Source organism: Pholis gunnellus, assembly GCF_910591455.1.
Source record: "Pholis gunnellus genome assembly, chromosome: 7".
NCBI classification, from domain to species: domain Eukaryota; kingdom Metazoa; phylum Chordata; class Actinopteri; order Perciformes; family Pholidae; genus Pholis; species Pholis gunnellus.
The window spans coordinates 26,605,935-26,623,296 of NC_136533.1; the positions used below are offsets into that span (position 1 = coordinate 26,605,935).

Genomic DNA, 17,362 nt, shown 5'->3' on the forward strand with positions numbered 1-17,362 from the left:
AATTCGAACCAGCGGTAGTTGAGTGTGTGTGGACGATATATTAACGTCAATTTTAAGGCCAATTTTACTTCAATAATGCCGTATGCTAACCAACCGACCGTGAAAATCACAGAATTGACGGACGAGAATGTCAAATTCGTTATTGAAAACACGGACTTGGCGTGAGTATTCACTTATTTGTCCACTCGAGAGCGTGTGTGCAACAGAGCAGCCATTATTCCTCTCATTCTCTGAGACATTAACGTTACATTAACAATACATGTTAAATAACTGCGCTAAGGTGCTAACGTTACGCACTTAGCTTACATTGTATTGCTGTCTGTAACTGAGATTTGTTATGAAGATAACTAGTTAACGTAAGAGGTGTACACAGGTGCTTAATAATAATGTTCCGTTTTAATATCAAGGACATTGTGCCGATTCAAGGGGGAGTTGATATTCTCTTGCTATTCTGGGTTACACTGGGGTTTAGGAAAGATTCAAAGTAAATTTTCTTAGAGGGTCGTTTTGTTATTCAGCAGTCGTATGCTTCCCAGTCAACCTAAATGATGAATTCGGTGTAATTTATGTTACTTATTATAACATTTAACCTATGAAAACATCCGTCTTTCTCCTTTCCAGGGTTGCAAACTCTATCCGCCGTGTCTTCATGTCAGAAGTTGCCACTATAGGTACAGTGACCTTTTGTTAGCATCCATTCTGAATTAGGACTTTCACTGTGTGAAAAGTTGTTTCAGGTACCCGGATATAAATAGTTATCTGTGACAAAATAAATGAAGTTGAAGAGAGTTGAGATGGTGTGACTGCAACAGTGGAACATTGGGAAATGTAGTCTGTCAGACAGTAATATGCCACAGAAAACATTCTAAATGTCTAACTGGAACTCGTGTTACTTTATTTGTAGCGATCGACTGGATCCAGATCGATGCCAATTCATCAGTCCTGCACGATGAGTTCATTGCACACAGGGTCGGTATGTATCACAGCGTTTTAGGATGCACTTCCAATGCAACTTGATGGCAGTAATTGCACATGCATTGTTGCAGTATAACCAGAGAGGTCAACGTTGATGTTTTCCCTTCGTTGTCAGGTCTCATACCGCTCACAAGTGATGACATCGTGGACAAAATGCAGTATTCTAGGGTATGTGTACTGTCGTGTTAGTGATCAGTGACCCTTAAATGCTTATTAAGTGACCACTGCTGGTGTTTTTCCGCTTTAAACTCCAGACTAAAAATAATTGGGATTTTGCAAAGAGGTCTTCCAGACTGAGGACAGACGATCCTCAGTTAGGGGCGCAACGGATGACCGAACTCAAAGTTCCGATCAGATAAGCAGAAAAAAGGGGAGCAAATATAGCTTTTTAGAGGTACTTCAATCACTTCTTTTGGCCGCCGATATCGATTGCCGATACAGATAGTTTTATTATTGTTTTGTTATGGTAGCAGATCTACATGGCTCCAGAATATCTTTCACCAACGTCCCAAAAAATATTTTCCACTGCCCCAAAGATATTATCCTTTTGCTTTATTGTAGTCGTATATAGTGGTTATTTGCATAAAAACACACAATTCAAATGATTAGAAAATAAAAGATTGTATTTTTATTGATTAAAAAAAGAACTAGTATTTTGTGAATACAGCGCATAATTCCCTCTAGTATCTATTTTATGTCGTTGTGAAAACTCCTTCAAACAACTGTATTTATTCAACTTTCTCGCCAAAACTAAATGTGACGAGATTTCACTTGAACACATCATGATAACGTGATCATTTTCCTTCACCCAATACTCATTTTTATTGATACCTCTGTACATTGGCTGTTAACTCATGTGCTGCTAACGTCAACACAGATTTTCACAATGTAGCATTATCAGTGATTGGCAACTACAAAGCATTAATGCTGATCTCCAGATTTTTTACTGGATATCAGCTGAAAACCTCTGTTGTCTACCGTGTATCTGTCTATAATTTATCTTGTGAATAATTCCTGTTTTGCCACCTCCTGGTATATTACACATTTTTGTTCAAAAGTGTCTGTACACTTGGTGGTATTGTTTTTTTTTGTATACCAATGTCATCATTTCATGGCATCCTTTACACCCTGAATCTCAATGCAGCTTTGTCTGAACGCTACAAAGTAACTAGTACATTGATGGACATCAGCGTGACTGCTTTGCATGGGACTTTCTATATCTGAACAGATATTGAATATTTCTATATTTTTTTTAAACGTATCGCAGAACTCACGTTTGAAATGGAATATTGTGTATGATAATGGGATATTGTACCACTGTCTTGGTAGCGTTTGTTCCCAGTTGTAACTTAGTTTACTAGAGGACAGACAATATTTTCTCTGCTCCTCCTGCAGGACTGTACCTGTGATGATTTTTGTCCAGAGTGTTCTGTTGAATTGACGCTGGACGTTCGATGTACCGAGGACCAGACGCGTCATGTCACCTCACGTGACCTTTTGTCCAACAACCCCAGAGTCATCCCGGTGAGTCCTCGGCCCTTTTTATTGAAGTCATTAGAGGGGAGCGGAAGCAGAAGAAGAAGCTGACGTGTTATCATTTGGCTTTTCAGGTGACTTCCAGAAGTCGAGACAATGACCCCAACGACTACGTTGAACAAGATGGTAAGCTTCAAGCTGTCCTGAGGGTAAACACTGGCTGTTAAAGGAGACGTATCGTGCTAATTTACAGGTTCATAATTGTATTTTGGGTTTCTTTTAGAACATGTTTACATGCTTTAACGTTCAAAAATCACTTCATTTTTCTTATACGGTCTGTCTGAATATACCTGGGGGGCGTACTTCCATGTAGACAACCAACAACGTTTCATCAAACATGGCTAAAACAACCTCTATTGCTACTCTGTACATGTTGTGGAGATACGTCCTGTCTGGGTTCATAACATCAGTGGATTTCATGTTGGCTTGTTTACCACAGCGATGTTGAAATAACTACATAATGAAGCTAATTTGTGAAAATTCTAAATTCATGCTTTGTCAGGTCTGTCCGCTAGACCAAAAGCAACCTTTAAAAATGCTTGTTTCTGAATCAACAACATTTGAAACATTTACCTTTTCCTGACCCTCTCCACGTCCTCTTGTCATTCACTGAAACAACGTAGACATTATACTGGTGAAGCTTCGTAAGGGTCAGGAGCTGCGGCTCAGGGCATACGCCAAGAAGGGCTTCGGCAAGGAGCACGCCAAATGGAACCCAACAGCGGGGGTCTCCTTCGAGTACGACCCAGACAACGCACTGAGGCACACGGTCTTCCCACGACCCGAGGAGTGGTACGTTTTCATTTCAGTACGGCTCTTTGTGACGGCATTAATGTTTAATATTGCACTGTGGCCGAATGATGAATTGACGTCTTCGTGTCACTCTGGTTCCCAGGCCAAAGAGTGAATATTCCGAGATTGAGGAGGATGAGGTTCAGGCTCCCTACGACCCCAATGGAAAGCCCGAAAGGTGATATTTTATATTATCATTATTATTATTATTATTATTTATATATTGTTTCTTTTTTTGTAAGACAAATATGTCTCTGCTTCAAACAGTCCAACAGCTCATCTGTGACATTTCCCCGCGCAGGTTCTTTTACAACGTGGAGTCGTGCGGCTCGCTGCGACCGGAGACCATCGTCATGTCGGCGCTGGCCGTCCTCAAGAAGAAGCTCAGTGACCTGCAGACTCAGCTGAGCCACGAGATCCAGAGCGACGTGCTCACCATCAACTAAGGGCCACGCCCTAACAGAACCGGACCTGCATTTGTTCTGATTCAGCACTGCTCGGGTCACACACATTGTTTCTGGAATTAGATGGATCCTCCCCTGGATACAGGCCTAGGATCTGTATGTGTTTGTGAGCAAAAGATAGTGTTTCATTATTTGAAATGGACGCTCATTATTTCAATATACATCAATGTACAAAATATCAGATTTCAGCACCAGCATTAATTGCAACTCAGGCTGTGTGTTAACGCATCCAATGCAAGGTCAGTGTGTCTCACAATGAAACAGGATTGGTTTAGTTGGTGGTGGTGTACTTACACTATTAGACTATTATTTTGTTAAATGTTACGTTTTAAATAAATCTGTCCTGGGGAACTTTGTAATATGTTATTTAGTGTTTCTTTATTGTAATTTGTCAGTGGGTTTTGTTTTTGGTACAAATGTTCAACCATCTGGAAAATCTGAAAAACACAAAAGAAAATGAGGACAAGAGAAACCAATTAGTGTAATGTTTTAATTGATTTGCAAAAGAGAAAACTACATGTATTTATTGGTCAGGAATCTTAATTGTATCTGTATAGTATAACTACAGCAAAATAGCCAGCACTGTGAACTTTGTTTCCTTATGCTAATTACCATATATATATTATGTTCCACCATATCTACAGTTCCTTCTGGCGTGATGGAAGTGAGAACTGCACTTTGTAAAGAACCTCCAAGGTTTATGAATCTCATGGTCAGAGAAACAGCCACAGTAATACCAGAAGGAGGGTAATGTATTTCAAAGTAAAAGCACTCCTTAGCTGTTGTCTGCTGATGTCCTACACCTAAAGGAACCACTGCTTCATTATATCATTCACCTCCGAGACCTCTGAGAATGAATGACTTACAAGATCATTTTTTCATTAAGATAAATTATTAGAGTAACAAGCAGGCAGTTTTTACTTTTATCCTCGCACTTCTTAAAGGGACAGTTCACCCCACAGTCAAAAATACATATTTTCCCTCTTACCTGCAGAGCTATTAATCATTCTAATTTTTTTGGGTGAGTTGGCTAGTTTTGGAGATATGGGTTACTCAAGATTATCTGCAGACCTTGTTGTGAGCTGCTCACTATTTTTTCTTTTGGCGCTTTGAGAGCCACATTCAGAGTGCGACATATCCCCATTATATCGGAGAGAAGGCAGATATCTCCAAAACTAGGCAGCTCACATCAAATCAATCGAGACTGTTTAATAGCACTACAGGAAAGAAGGAACTTAGTTTTGGTTCTGGGGTGAACTGTCCCTTTAATAAACCACATGAAACACAAATTCCATTAACTTGGACCATAATAGAGCTAATATCATGTTTTAGGATTAGCAGATTTGTCTAGTTTACATTTTAACATGATTCGACTAAAATGAGCTAACACAAATATGAGATTAATGTTAAGCCATTATTTGCATGCATTTGCTACGATCTCATATAACACCGACCAAAATAGGATTCAAATGAAAGGTGCAGTCTACAATGCACAAAAATGATTTTCACAAAGGGGAATTTTCTTAGAGGCTTTTATTTTGAATGTTATGATGAGAGGAGGCGATATTTTGGTTCTAATGGGCTTCACGTGTGATACTGACCGTATCACTTTTCCAGGTGGAATCAGAGGTCGAATTAGCTCCGAGTGTAAACTACAAGTCTATCCGGACAGAAAGCTGCTGCGCTGCGGATGTTGCGGGATGTAGACCGGCCGGCAGGGTGCTGTGTTTTTTGCGGGGATGACGAGGTTAGCCGTTTCCTTTCGTTAGCGAAGGTCACGCCGAGTTGCATTTATATTTCTGTCAATTTAAAGTTGAACTTATTAGCAGCAACCGTAACATGGAACATTTCAATCACGCAATGTAAATTCTAAAAAAGTCGAAACAGTTATTTAATTCGGCACAAATGTATCCTACCAAGCATCTACAAAAAATCAATAATCACTCTAACTTTTATTTTTGTGATGTTAAAAGACAACACCCGCCATGGTGTGTTCGCGGGAAGAGGATCTGGCATAACTGACCCACCGAAACTAAAGGGGGGACTTTAAATTCAACTGATGGCATATTATTGGATAGCTTGCATGCCGAATTTACCCGATAAAACTTCACGCTCAGATAATGTCTAAAAATGTGTCTTTTGAGATGTGTACCACTGTAGATAAGCTAGACAACGTTAAACTGCTACTTTTCTCAAACCATTTGGCTAGAATTCCTCCGTGTGTGAGGACAGAACCTAGCGATATGTGGGTTTGTGAAGACGCAGCTTGCATGTTAATGGTCCCCTGCTCTGCTCCCAGTCCTCGACACCTCATAGGACACCGTTCCAAGAAGCATAATGTATCACATCACATACAAAATGAAAAATTACAGGAAATGTTATAACAAATATTATTCCCAGTTCTCTGTGGTCTAAGTAAATGCATATTGTTTGGTTGAGACAACATTATGACAAAAGATAATGATGGGAATAGGCTGTAATGTAAAATGTAAATATTTTTCTACTATATCCTGCTATGGCACAAGGTATTTGGGAACAGAACATGTGCATGAAGTAGAGGGAAAGAAACCAAACATTGATTAAAATGTTGTGATATCTGTTTTCTCTCAAATAAACAGCTTTAGTCTTTCCCTTAATATTTCATGTACACAATTTAGTGAGACGATGATAAGGATATGGTATCTCACAGCAAAGCATATGATAAACAAATGTCTACTTTTCCTAAAGTAAATTCACGCACTGTGTAGAGGAGCACCTCAGACGACTGCGATGAGGAAGAGGTTCTCCTCCGTCTGCTCTTCTTCCTCGGCTGAAGAAGACGGTGCAGGCCTCTATGACAGTCTTCCCCTTTCTGCTACTGATCCACCCAGTGAACAAGAGCATCCCTGTGCAGCTCTGCTCTGGTAAGCTTCTCTGCTGGTGGCAGATACAACTCTTAGTGGAGAAGGTATTCAGATATTTTACTGAAGTAAAAGTAGCAATACTACACTGTACAAATACTCCTGCATTAAAAATGTTATGGAAAAAAAGAAACTATGTATTTTTAGCTAAATGTACTAATAGAATAAAAAGTAATCCATGCCAAAAAATGACCTCTATGAATGTAATACTATTATAAGTACATATTCATACTTGTTAGTGATTTTAGCGTAACCACTTTGACAAATTATTAAACATACTATCATTTATGGATTATTGAACAGGCCAACTGGGCACTACTATGCCTTCCATCCACAAAGAGACACAAAACAGGTCTCAGTATCGTCACTGACAATGTATCTGCTGCAGGTATAAACATGCATCTACAAGTGGAAATATCTGATTAAAGGTGCAGTCACACCGTAATTGGCGAGGGGAAAGTTACTCAAAAACTGGTGAAAACTGAGCCTAACCCATGATGACAAAAATAAGTCTCTTTGTCCAGTTGTCATCGTGTCCAAGACTCGTTGCTGAGCTCCAACAGCAGCTTCACTGGATACAGAGGCATCCTCAACTGGATCATCATTCTCCTGGTCAGTTTTCTCTCCTTTACTTTTGATTATTACCAAACAAAACCCTCACTTATGACTTATTAACCCACTGGTGTTTTACTGTCTGTATTTGTGTCATTCTGTTTTTCAGGTCCTGACCCATGCTCACTTGTTCTTGGAGAATTTCATACAGTGAGTGTATATATATGTATGCACCGTGCATATACACATTCTATAGGCAAAAAACAATATAATCTACTGTAGATTTTCTAATTGAAGTAAGATTTTTGATAACATTTTCACACCCTTGTTTACAAATGCGCACCTAAAACGGCCCATAGAATTTGTGTTGTTTTTAGTATTCATTTGTTATTGTACTCTAATTCAATTAAAAAACTCTGGGGTGGCAATGTGAGTTAATCTGGCAGGTCACCACTTAAATCCAGACTGAAATATATCAACAACCATTAGATTGCCTTGAAAATTTGTTCTGGCAAAATCATTGTCCCCAGAGGATGATTCCTAATGACTTTTCGTCTAGCCAGCTCAGGATTTCAATTTGACCAAAAAATGTACGTACAGCTTTGGCTCTACTTTGTGTTTAGCGCTAATTTGCTAATGTTAGCATGCTAGCAAACATTACACCTGCTTAGCATCAGCATGTTAGCTTTGTATTTTTGATTATATCAGTTGTTAGCATTTCGCTCACATCAGCTAAATGCCACTAGCATTGCTGTAGACCCTTGTTTCCTCATATATAAGGGGAGACTGGGGACAGTTGCAGCACTTTTTGCATATCTCTCAGAGGCTATAGAGGGCTGCAGGGGTGACGCAGTTTTGTAAGTTATCCCGGAAGTTAGCATCGTCCTGGTTCCCTCAAGGATTTTTCCATCGGATTTTGGATTACTGCAAAAAAATAAGCTCTGAGGCAAACAAACATTTATGATACACACACGTTACTTATACAGACTTCTTACTGGACTTCTCTGGAACTTTCAACCACATTTCACATTACCAGCAAATGGAACTGCGTAATTGGAGTTTTATAGTCAAATTCAGAGGGATAAATTCTTCTGCATATGAGGACTGTAAGATACTCTAAAAACTCTTCTTTTTTGGTTGAACCATATAAAAGCTTCCATGTACACTGTGTATGATTATTATTATTAACCACCACTGACTCAAGTGACCTAACCAGATTCACCAAGGCTTTTTAAAGCTCCATGCCATGTATGAAACAAACATAGTAAGTTAATGTGAGCTCTTGGATGGGATTTGGTCCCTGCGACAGTACAGTTTAAACACAGCACACTTGTGAATTAAGAAAATATCTGTATTTCTTTTTAGCTGCCAACATGTTTGCCATTACAGCTTTGCTCGTTGAGAGGTCTCAGGAAAAGGTGAGACTGGTATATTGTTTTTGTCTTTTTCTTTTTGATCAAGGTGATTCTGATTTTAAAAATGCACCACGAGCGATTTGTCATGTCAAAATAATTGCCACGTAAAGGTCAGCACTTCTATTCCTTTGTTTTTCTGTCAGGGTATGCTGTCCCCCACCAACGGTCATCGTCTACATCTCACAAATCTGGGCGTGCTCCTGCTGTTTCCTGCTGCGGTCATTGTACATGAGCATACATTATCAACAGGTGACAACTATATATACAGTATGTATGTACTTCATCATCATTTCATATGTTCTGTACATATACATGATGCAGCGACAAAATAAATTAATAATATGAACAGCACTAATGGATATCAGTTTAGTCTTTTTTTCTACTTGTTTCAGCAAATTCATAACCTATATGACAGCATATCATCATGAATACACTTGGTTAGTATACAAAAAAGTTTGCTTGAAATGAGCTCTTATTGAACTGGCCTACCTGGCACAGGCCCAGCGGCCCGAAATGTCAGGCAGCCCCCCTGGCCTTCACCTACAGAATGTCACTGAAAGGTTATAGTCTTCCTTGCATCCTTCCCACCAGGGATGCACGGAGAGATGCAAGGAAAAGAAACAAGTGAGGGAAAGGTGGATGCAATTTAAGAGACTTGGGATGCATCCAAAGAGACATGTACCAAACAGGAAGAGACTCAAAATGACCACAAAGAAACAAAAAAAGAAAGACACAGAAAGTGACCAAAACAATTACAATGAGACTGAAATGGATTACAAAGAAACTCAAAACAACTACAAATAGACTCAGAATTACTACAAAAAGAGGCAGAACAGCTATAAAGGCTGTGTGTCTTGGTCCTATGGAGGAGAGGTGGTGGGGCCTTTTACCAGTCTGTGACCTATAGTCTCATAATCTGCCCATGCTGAATAGTTTAAAAAAAGACAACTATAGCCTACAGGCACTGTTGTTTCAAAGCCATTACACAAATGGAGTTTAGGTTGAAGCCCTAAGTTCTTTCGCAGTGTTTCACTCATTGTGCTCTTCATGATGTTTCATCATTGCTGGGGTGTTTCTGTTTTATTGTCCACCAGGTGGAGCGTTCTTCTCCATCTGGTTCTCCACTGCTCTGGGGATGAAGCTGTATTCATACCAGGAAACTAATCGCTGGTACCGACAGGCTCATTTAACTGATGCAGGTACGTGTTTTCATCACCAGAAGTTGTACTGACTTTATTTCACAACAAAAACAGAAAGTAAACCAACATCTTTTCATATCTGTGCGTTTTCAGAGAGGGACAAGAATGTTTCTGTTGCTCAAAAAGCCCCCAATGAGCAGCTCACATTCCAAGGTTAAAACACTCATCATTCATAAGATGATACTTGATTTCTGTACATTAATTTCTTCTTAACTTCGTCCTCTGTGACTCTTTGTTTTCTCAGATCTGTATTATTTCCTATTTGCCCCCACTTTGTGCTACCAGAGAGACTTCCCATGTACTCCTAAGGTCTGCATCAATAAGTTACTGCACAGCCTGCTGGAAATGGTGAGCTGAACAGTGGCACCATTTAAAAAAAAAATGTATTTAATAATGAACCTTTTATTTAGCCAGCGTAATCCCATTGAGATTTGGAATCTCTTTTACAATGTGGTCCTAGCCAAGATGGCGGCGTAAAAGTTTCACCACATGAAACACAAACAAAGACAATATAAAAACATGAAACAAAAGAGACGACATACTTGACATAAACCAGCAAATTGCATCTGTTAGGATGGCCACGTAGAAACTGGACTTTGGAAGCAGGAGGACTGACACAGAGATGTGCAAACCAACCAGGTGTATATTTCACCAACAATGACCACAAATACATGACACTCAGCTCATTACATGGTGGACCACGGGCAGCATGTGGACCTGACTGCGACAGCACTAGATTGAATATGGCAGCCTTATATAGGCTGCCACTGACGAGGACCTCAACCCCACCACAATATAGGTAACTCTGCCCCTCACCTGACAACACAATTACCTAAACCATAACAAATCCATTAAAATGGATTCCTAACACCCTAATACCAATCATCTGTATGATCTCTTACACATCACAATAGAGGTCATATAATGCCTGAACAGGGAATTCAATTTTACTAACACCCCTTTACTAATTAATAAATGGGACCTCCCGGAATCATAAACTGGTGCTCATGTACCCTGGGGACTCTTTAAGGCCGAACACCCTGGAGAGGAGACACAGCAGAAGTAAGTGATTTGAACATACATGTTATTTGACAGCACCAACAAACAGCTGATAGCCTCACTCATTTTGGCAAAGATAGCAAAACTAATAATATGTTTGTCTCTACAGGCCCGGCCTTCTATAATTATACCTGAGGCCACAACATCCACCAGAAACCAATCAACAGTACCATAAAACTTTCAACCCTGAGTGTGTGTCTCTTATTCCTTGAAGCAGTCCACAAATGCTTGTAATGGAGAGGGCCTCCATTGCAGCATCAATCAATGAATTGTCATTCAGTGTCAGGACAAGAACATTCACTGCTCAAATTATGCTTAATCCTGTTTTTAAAATCATACATGCTTATAAAATAATCTAGTTTAAAATGACCAAACGAGGGTCCAAAAACCTTCACCATAAACGGTGCAGGTTATAGTGATTATTATATATTATAATTACAGCAGTCACAAATAACTATACTTTGGGTATTCACTGTGGAAGACTTAACCTTTTGGACCCTAAGCCTTTTTTTAGGCCTCTTCTCGAAAATTGTAACCCATACAAAAGAGACTACAATTCTGTAACTACAAGGTCTATTTTAAAAGTGTTGATGCTTGAATAACACTAGGGATTGTGAGATTTGATGAGATGAGTAAATATTGTGTATATGTTACTGGTTAATAGTAGCTGAAGACTGAACACAGCAAACAGGGGAAATTCCCAGGTTCGCCGGAAGAAAAAGCACTGTAATTTATTAAATGAGGCCCTGGCTAGCCTAAACACATTCCCAATTCATAGCACAAAGGGTGCAGGTGACTCACAAAAATATTTGGTGTAAATAAAGTTAAGTAAACCCCAGTTATAGGTGTTTATCTAAAAAAAACATGCCAAATTCTCATTTTCGAACCAGAATTTGCAGAATTTGTTCCATTGTACTTTTATATACTATTTAATTATATATTTCACTATATTTCACTTTGTTTATCACTCATATTGTAAAATCTATCCTAACAGAGCTGTTTGGCATCATGTTGACCTCTCATATCTCTCCTTGATGCATTTTCCTCGTCTCTGTCTGTTTGTCTGGAGCCCTTGCTCAGGCTCTGCCGGGCGGATCTTGTCATGTGACCACTCGTTAGATCCAGGTGCTTATTTGGAAGACACTCGTGTGTTCCATGGAGTGATTGACAGAATTATTTAAACAAAAAAGTGTTTCATTTCCTTTATATACATGTATTTACTGTCATCATTAAATGAAATACATATGTTAAAGCTAGGGTTGGTAATCTTGATAAAAACACATTTTTATTTTAATTATCTTACCGAAAAACCCAGCCCAATGTTGCGAACTATTTTCAAATAAAAGTAGCTACAAAATGTACTGGTTACTGTTGGGATTGAAAGAGAATTTCAACAAATACAGCAAAAAAATGTTTCTGAAGAAGATTACCAAGTCTATCTTTAAAAGGACAATCATTTAGCCTGGGGTTCCGCGGCTAAGCTCTAGATGGACAGTTGATTGTGTTTACATTTTGGCACACTGTCTCCACCTACTAATGACCTGTGATTTTTGTGTTTAGTGTTGACAGGTCTATGCTGCCCTCATACAGTTATTAACGACAAAAAGTTAAATAATTTATCTTTACACAAATGTTTTTCATTCAATTATGACTCTAAATCCATACATTTATTCAAGTAAAAGTAATTTAGAATAACAATTATTTGGTCATTTTAATCTTCCATGATTTACAAATGCTTTATATTTCTCAAATAATGTAACTCCAACAATGACATTGGTTGGGGAACATTGCTTTTATACAGCTAGAAAAATGGTTTTGTCACTTTGACTAAATTAATTGTGTTAGATGAATTCATTTGCTCAGTATTTCCATATTACTGTCTGTATGCTAAATGGTCCATAGTTCATATGGATAATTAACAAGTTTTAAAAATTCCTAGTTTTTTGGTATGGGGAAGGATAGAAGCAAGCTAACACCTGATTGTAATGGGTCTTCCCAGATGTAGTTGATGTCCAGATATAATGAAGGTCTCATGGATGAAAACACTACAGCTTGTTAATTGTTGTATTTCCTAACTTTAGGTGATCGTCATCCAAATCATGGTTGGAATTGTGCAGCAGGTATAGCAGCTGGTACAGTATTTTACTGTGTACTTATCTGGGAACTTAGTACAGTATCATAGTTTAGTATCAATGTTATCAATGTAATACACAATGTAGTGTATCATAATATACTGTAGTATGTCATGAAGGTGTGATTTGTTATTGTGTAGTTTACTGTACAAGATGTGTGAGTTGTAAGTGCATATATCATGTTCTGATGGGCCCATTGTGACGACCCTCTGCATTAGCACCGTTAGCTGCTACCGGTACAGTAGCAGATCTGTACCGGCTATGAGAAAATACGGGCACATCGTGCAACAGAGGCTAGTGGAAGAGAAGCTAACGTTAAGGAGGAAGTAGTCACTGTATTTATGCCAAAGTACAATCCTTACAGAGCCGCCCGCTAGCATGGCTGTGGAGTCTATGTAGATCAGTTGGTCCCTGTCGCTCTCCAAAATAAAATAAAAATAAATCATGTGCTTTTATTTTGAAGGGGATTTTGTCTGCAGCCTGTCTGCTCATCATCTCCGCTTGTGTGCACGTCTCAGAACGCGCACCTGGTGGCCCCACCGAGGCGGGTCTATGAAGCAGTTTAGCCAATTGCTTATTAAAGATATAAATGAGTGACATACAATTTAGCCAATCAGTGTCTTCAAATAGATTCAGCTTGGGGCCAAAACGATTTGGCCCCAAGCTGCGCGTTCTCGTCAGGAGAAGTCTCTACAGGCGAGCATGAGCGCCGGCGCGAGCACTACTCCTCCAAGACCCGTTTGAGAGCAGAAGTTTGGCGGAGATTCTGCAGTTAAAGAGCTGATCAGTGGCGGCTGGTGGAAAATGTTCTAGGTAGGGCCATCCAATCAATTTCAGCAAACACCCCAGTATGATTCAATGTAAAAAAATTAAGGTATCAAACACGCCTTACAGTTAAATATTCAACATTTATTCCAACACAAAAAAAAGCAGTAAATAACACTTTGATAAACACGTCAGGACATCTTATTTTAGTCACCCTCACAGGGAATTCAGTATAATATATATCATATAATAATATTCAGTATACTATAAAACACACGCTTATAGATATAAGCTATGATGAGTTTTCACTGTTAATTTACCATCTCAATTAAATGTTGATGCCTCCATGACCAAGTTGTCATGAAACTATGTAGAAGAGAAGATGTTCACTTTGCTTAATATGTAGCTTGACAGAGTTCTCATGTGTGCCCTGGTGTTCTCATGTTTCCTTACCTCCTCCTCCCTCACTCCCTAACTGTCCGTGCTGGATCTGTCCCCGTTGTTTTAAAAAGCTAAATAAGTTATTAGCATGACTGCATCCAGCTAGCCAAACCTGTCTGGTACAGCTAGTAGAGAAGCTTCATGTAATGCTTCCCTTTCCCGCTAGTCTGCTGTCTGATTGTGAGGTCAGGCCGATCTTTTCCCTCTCAGTGGATTGAGCCAATCTTCCAGAGATCACAAAACTCCTTCTCTGAGTGAAACGTAATCCCTCTTACTTGTGAATATTCAAACAAACACACACCTGTGGAATCCGTTACTTCAAATTCATTTCCACAGAGTATGGACATCACTATGAGAGTGGAGCTCCTGGTAGGACTGGTGGTGAGTGTATTTTTTATTTCTTTTCACATTACATTCTCAAGACTTTTAATATGTCTGTTTTGATTTACCAGAACTATAAAGCACTGAGCTAATAGAGTGCTGCCAGGATGTTGTGTTTTTGTAGGCCAATCAGGAAGTTAGCATCACACTGGTTCCCTCTACAAAAAGCCGATGGGCTTTTTTCATTGAATTTTGGATTACTGCAGAAAATAAACAAACGTTTATGATATTTACACGTTTTGTTCGTAAAGATTATCTTCAAAAATGAACACCACTCTTTAAGATTTTTAAAGTGTGAATACACTTTTATGATTATTGAAGCTTAAATAAAATCGGCAGAAGTAAAAAGCTAACGTTAAACGCACCACACCACGGTCACATAAGCGCAAATAAACACAACGGGGCTGTGAAGGCCGTGATGACGTTTGGTCGTCTCATTTAGCCACTTGTTAGCAACCACCTTTTTAAAGACACATAAAAGCATTTAAATTAACTGGAGGGATATTTATTTACGTATTTTATATTGTAGAACAATACTTTCAGGTTTAACCACAGACCTTATTTCAGGCATGTAACCAAAAACCCATTAAAAAAACCCAACGACTTCAAGACGAGGGAACCAGAAGTGTAAAAATGCTGACTCATTTCCTGGTTTTAGGTTTTCTCTGTGAGGAAAGTGGTCCCAGATACTGAAGAGCGTGTTTGGGCATGATAATTAGAGATCAAAGTGTGTACACTGTTGTACATGACAATAACAGGGACACACATAGCTGTTAAATGGTATAATGGTATGTCCAACACATTTTCTTGTCAGGCGCCAACCCATTTCCTCTGGCTCCTCCTCTTCTTCTTGAGTCACTCCTACCTGAACTTCTGGGCAGAACTGATGCGCTTTGGTGATCGCCATTTTTATGGAGACTGGTGGTCAGTTGCACAAAAAATTCTGCACAATGTGTTGTTGCACATTCAGCACTGCCTCATTGCGTTTTATCATTCATTTACAGGAACGCTACGACTCTGGTCACTTTCTGGAAGAACTGGAATATTCCCTTTCAGAAATGGTGTCACAGGTATTATTATAGTCTGACGTGAATTACACAAATACCAAATTGTTTGCCTTAACTTTTTCTCTCCTCTCTTTGTCTTTGCTGCGTGTCGTATATGAAGACATGTATACACTCGGCTGGTGGAAAAGAATGTGCCCCCATCACGAGCAGAGTTACTGGTCTTCCTGATGTCAGCTGCTCTGTTTGAGGTACAGTCTGATATCACATGAAGCTCCTTTTACTGTACACGTGAATCACTATTTTGTTTTGTGTGTTTGGTAGCAGAGGACGTAAGACATTGAAAATCTGGAATGAATTGGGATTTCAAGCTGAATAAAGTGTTGCGGAAGCATAGTACCCACCCTCCGGTCCCCCCCCCAAGTAAACAACGTTAGCGCTGTAAGCCCTGTTGTTGTTTGCACTGTTAGTGCTGTTGTCACTGCTAGAAGCCAGCTTGTTACTTACATGTAACAAAAAAAATTGCCTCTTTATGTGAGAGCATTCATTTATTTCTATTACATTTTTAGTTTGCTCGTAAACAAGCATCATTAAAAACAGATGGCAGCAGTGATAGAGGGTCAGAGGCTACAAGCTATTTTTACAGTACCTGAATCTTACTGTGTGGAGATTATAGGGCTATTGGCCCAAACAAACAATGCAATAATAACCTGTTGTATTGTGTTGTTCTCTCTTGTGCACAGTATATGATTGCTCTGCCCCTGCATAGCTGTCGTCTGTGGATCTTCCTCGTAATGCTGTTTGAGGTGAGGATATCACACCAGTGGCAGGTGGTAATTTACCTGGATGGGGCAATGTTGTCATCTAGCTTTGACCGCAACTTGACTGTTTCATTTACTCAACAGTTGAGAGGTAGTTAGCACTTTTATTTCTAAGAGTATAGGCTGGGAAAGAGGACGTCCATCTTTAAATCACACTGTGTCTTTTCCTTCTAGCTTGTGGTTGCGGTATTCCTAGCAAACTATTTCCAGGGAAACTATGGCAACAGCTTAGTGTGTCTGTGCCTTCTGCTGGGCCCTCTTCTGGCTGTGATCACCTACTTTCACGACCACTACATCAGCTTCCGTCATCATAGTCATCAGTCATCGTCCTCACCACTGACATCGGACCACAGGCTTCCCAGTGCAGTTTTCGTTCAGCCTCAGTGATCAAGTGTTTGAAAGAAATTCTGACCTATTGCACTGTATTTACAAGTAGACCATGAGGATACCGCTGTGATCCAAAGTTCAGTGAACACTGCCTATGTCTGTCCAAGGATACATTTTGATGTCCGAAAAGCCTTTTGGAGTTACAATCCACAACCTCTACCCAGCTCAGCAATATATTGTAGATATGATCTGTAGACTCATAAATGGACATATTGCAAACTGGAAAAGAGCACTGATTTGTAACTTGTGCTGTTACTGTATACTTCCACATCTGACAAATGTTAATGCAATAAACAACAGATTCAGTATTTCTTTGCCTACATTTTGTACGTCTGGGGCTTGTTGAATGTAACTGAAAAATGAACTGCAGCAATAAAGGTCTGTGTGATCATTCCTGTTCAAATGATGTGAGTCAGCAGCACAGAAGATAAGGTTGCTGCTTACACTGGTGTGTCAACAAGTGGTTAAGGGGCCCTAGTCCATCTGAAGTTACGGTAAGTTTCATGGACACAATCCAACCAGGAAATACAAGGAATAAT

The 17,362-nt window shown here is 39.4% G+C and overlaps 2 protein-coding genes across 2 annotated transcripts; both read left to right on the top strand.

Moving 5' to 3' along the window:
* The first annotated feature begins 3 nt into the window (after positions 1-3).
* polr2c (RNA polymerase II subunit C) lies at positions 4-4,126 on the top strand. Its single transcript, XM_079163400.1, has 9 exons — positions 4-161; positions 622-671; positions 905-973; positions 1,091-1,143; positions 2,371-2,499; positions 2,586-2,637; positions 3,135-3,303; positions 3,407-3,481; positions 3,605-4,126. Exons 1-9 carry the CDS (start codon positions 76-78, stop codon positions 3,747-3,749), a joined length of 828 nt encoding a protein of 275 aa, XP_079019526.1. The 5' UTR covers positions 4-75; the 3' UTR covers positions 3,750-4,126.
* Positions 4,127-5,420: 1,294 nt separating this feature from the next.
* LOC306698369 (diacylglycerol O-acyltransferase 1-like) lies at positions 5,421-16,823 on the top strand (the record flags this gene model as incomplete). The annotated part of the gene is made up of 17 exons (XM_079162644.1): positions 5,421-5,514; positions 6,515-6,670; positions 7,192-7,279; positions 7,389-7,429; positions 8,562-8,637; positions 8,778-8,883; positions 9,729-9,833; positions 9,927-9,986; positions 10,078-10,181; positions 12,974-13,012; positions 14,441-14,484; positions 14,569-14,611; positions 15,426-15,535; positions 15,616-15,681; positions 15,779-15,866; positions 16,359-16,421; positions 16,611-16,823. The coding sequence occupies exons 1-17, from the start codon at positions 5,507-5,509 to the stop codon at positions 16,821-16,823; spliced, it is 1,410 nt and encodes a 469-aa protein (XP_079018770.1). The 5' UTR covers positions 5,421-5,506.
* Positions 16,824-17,362: the final 539 nt, after the last annotated feature.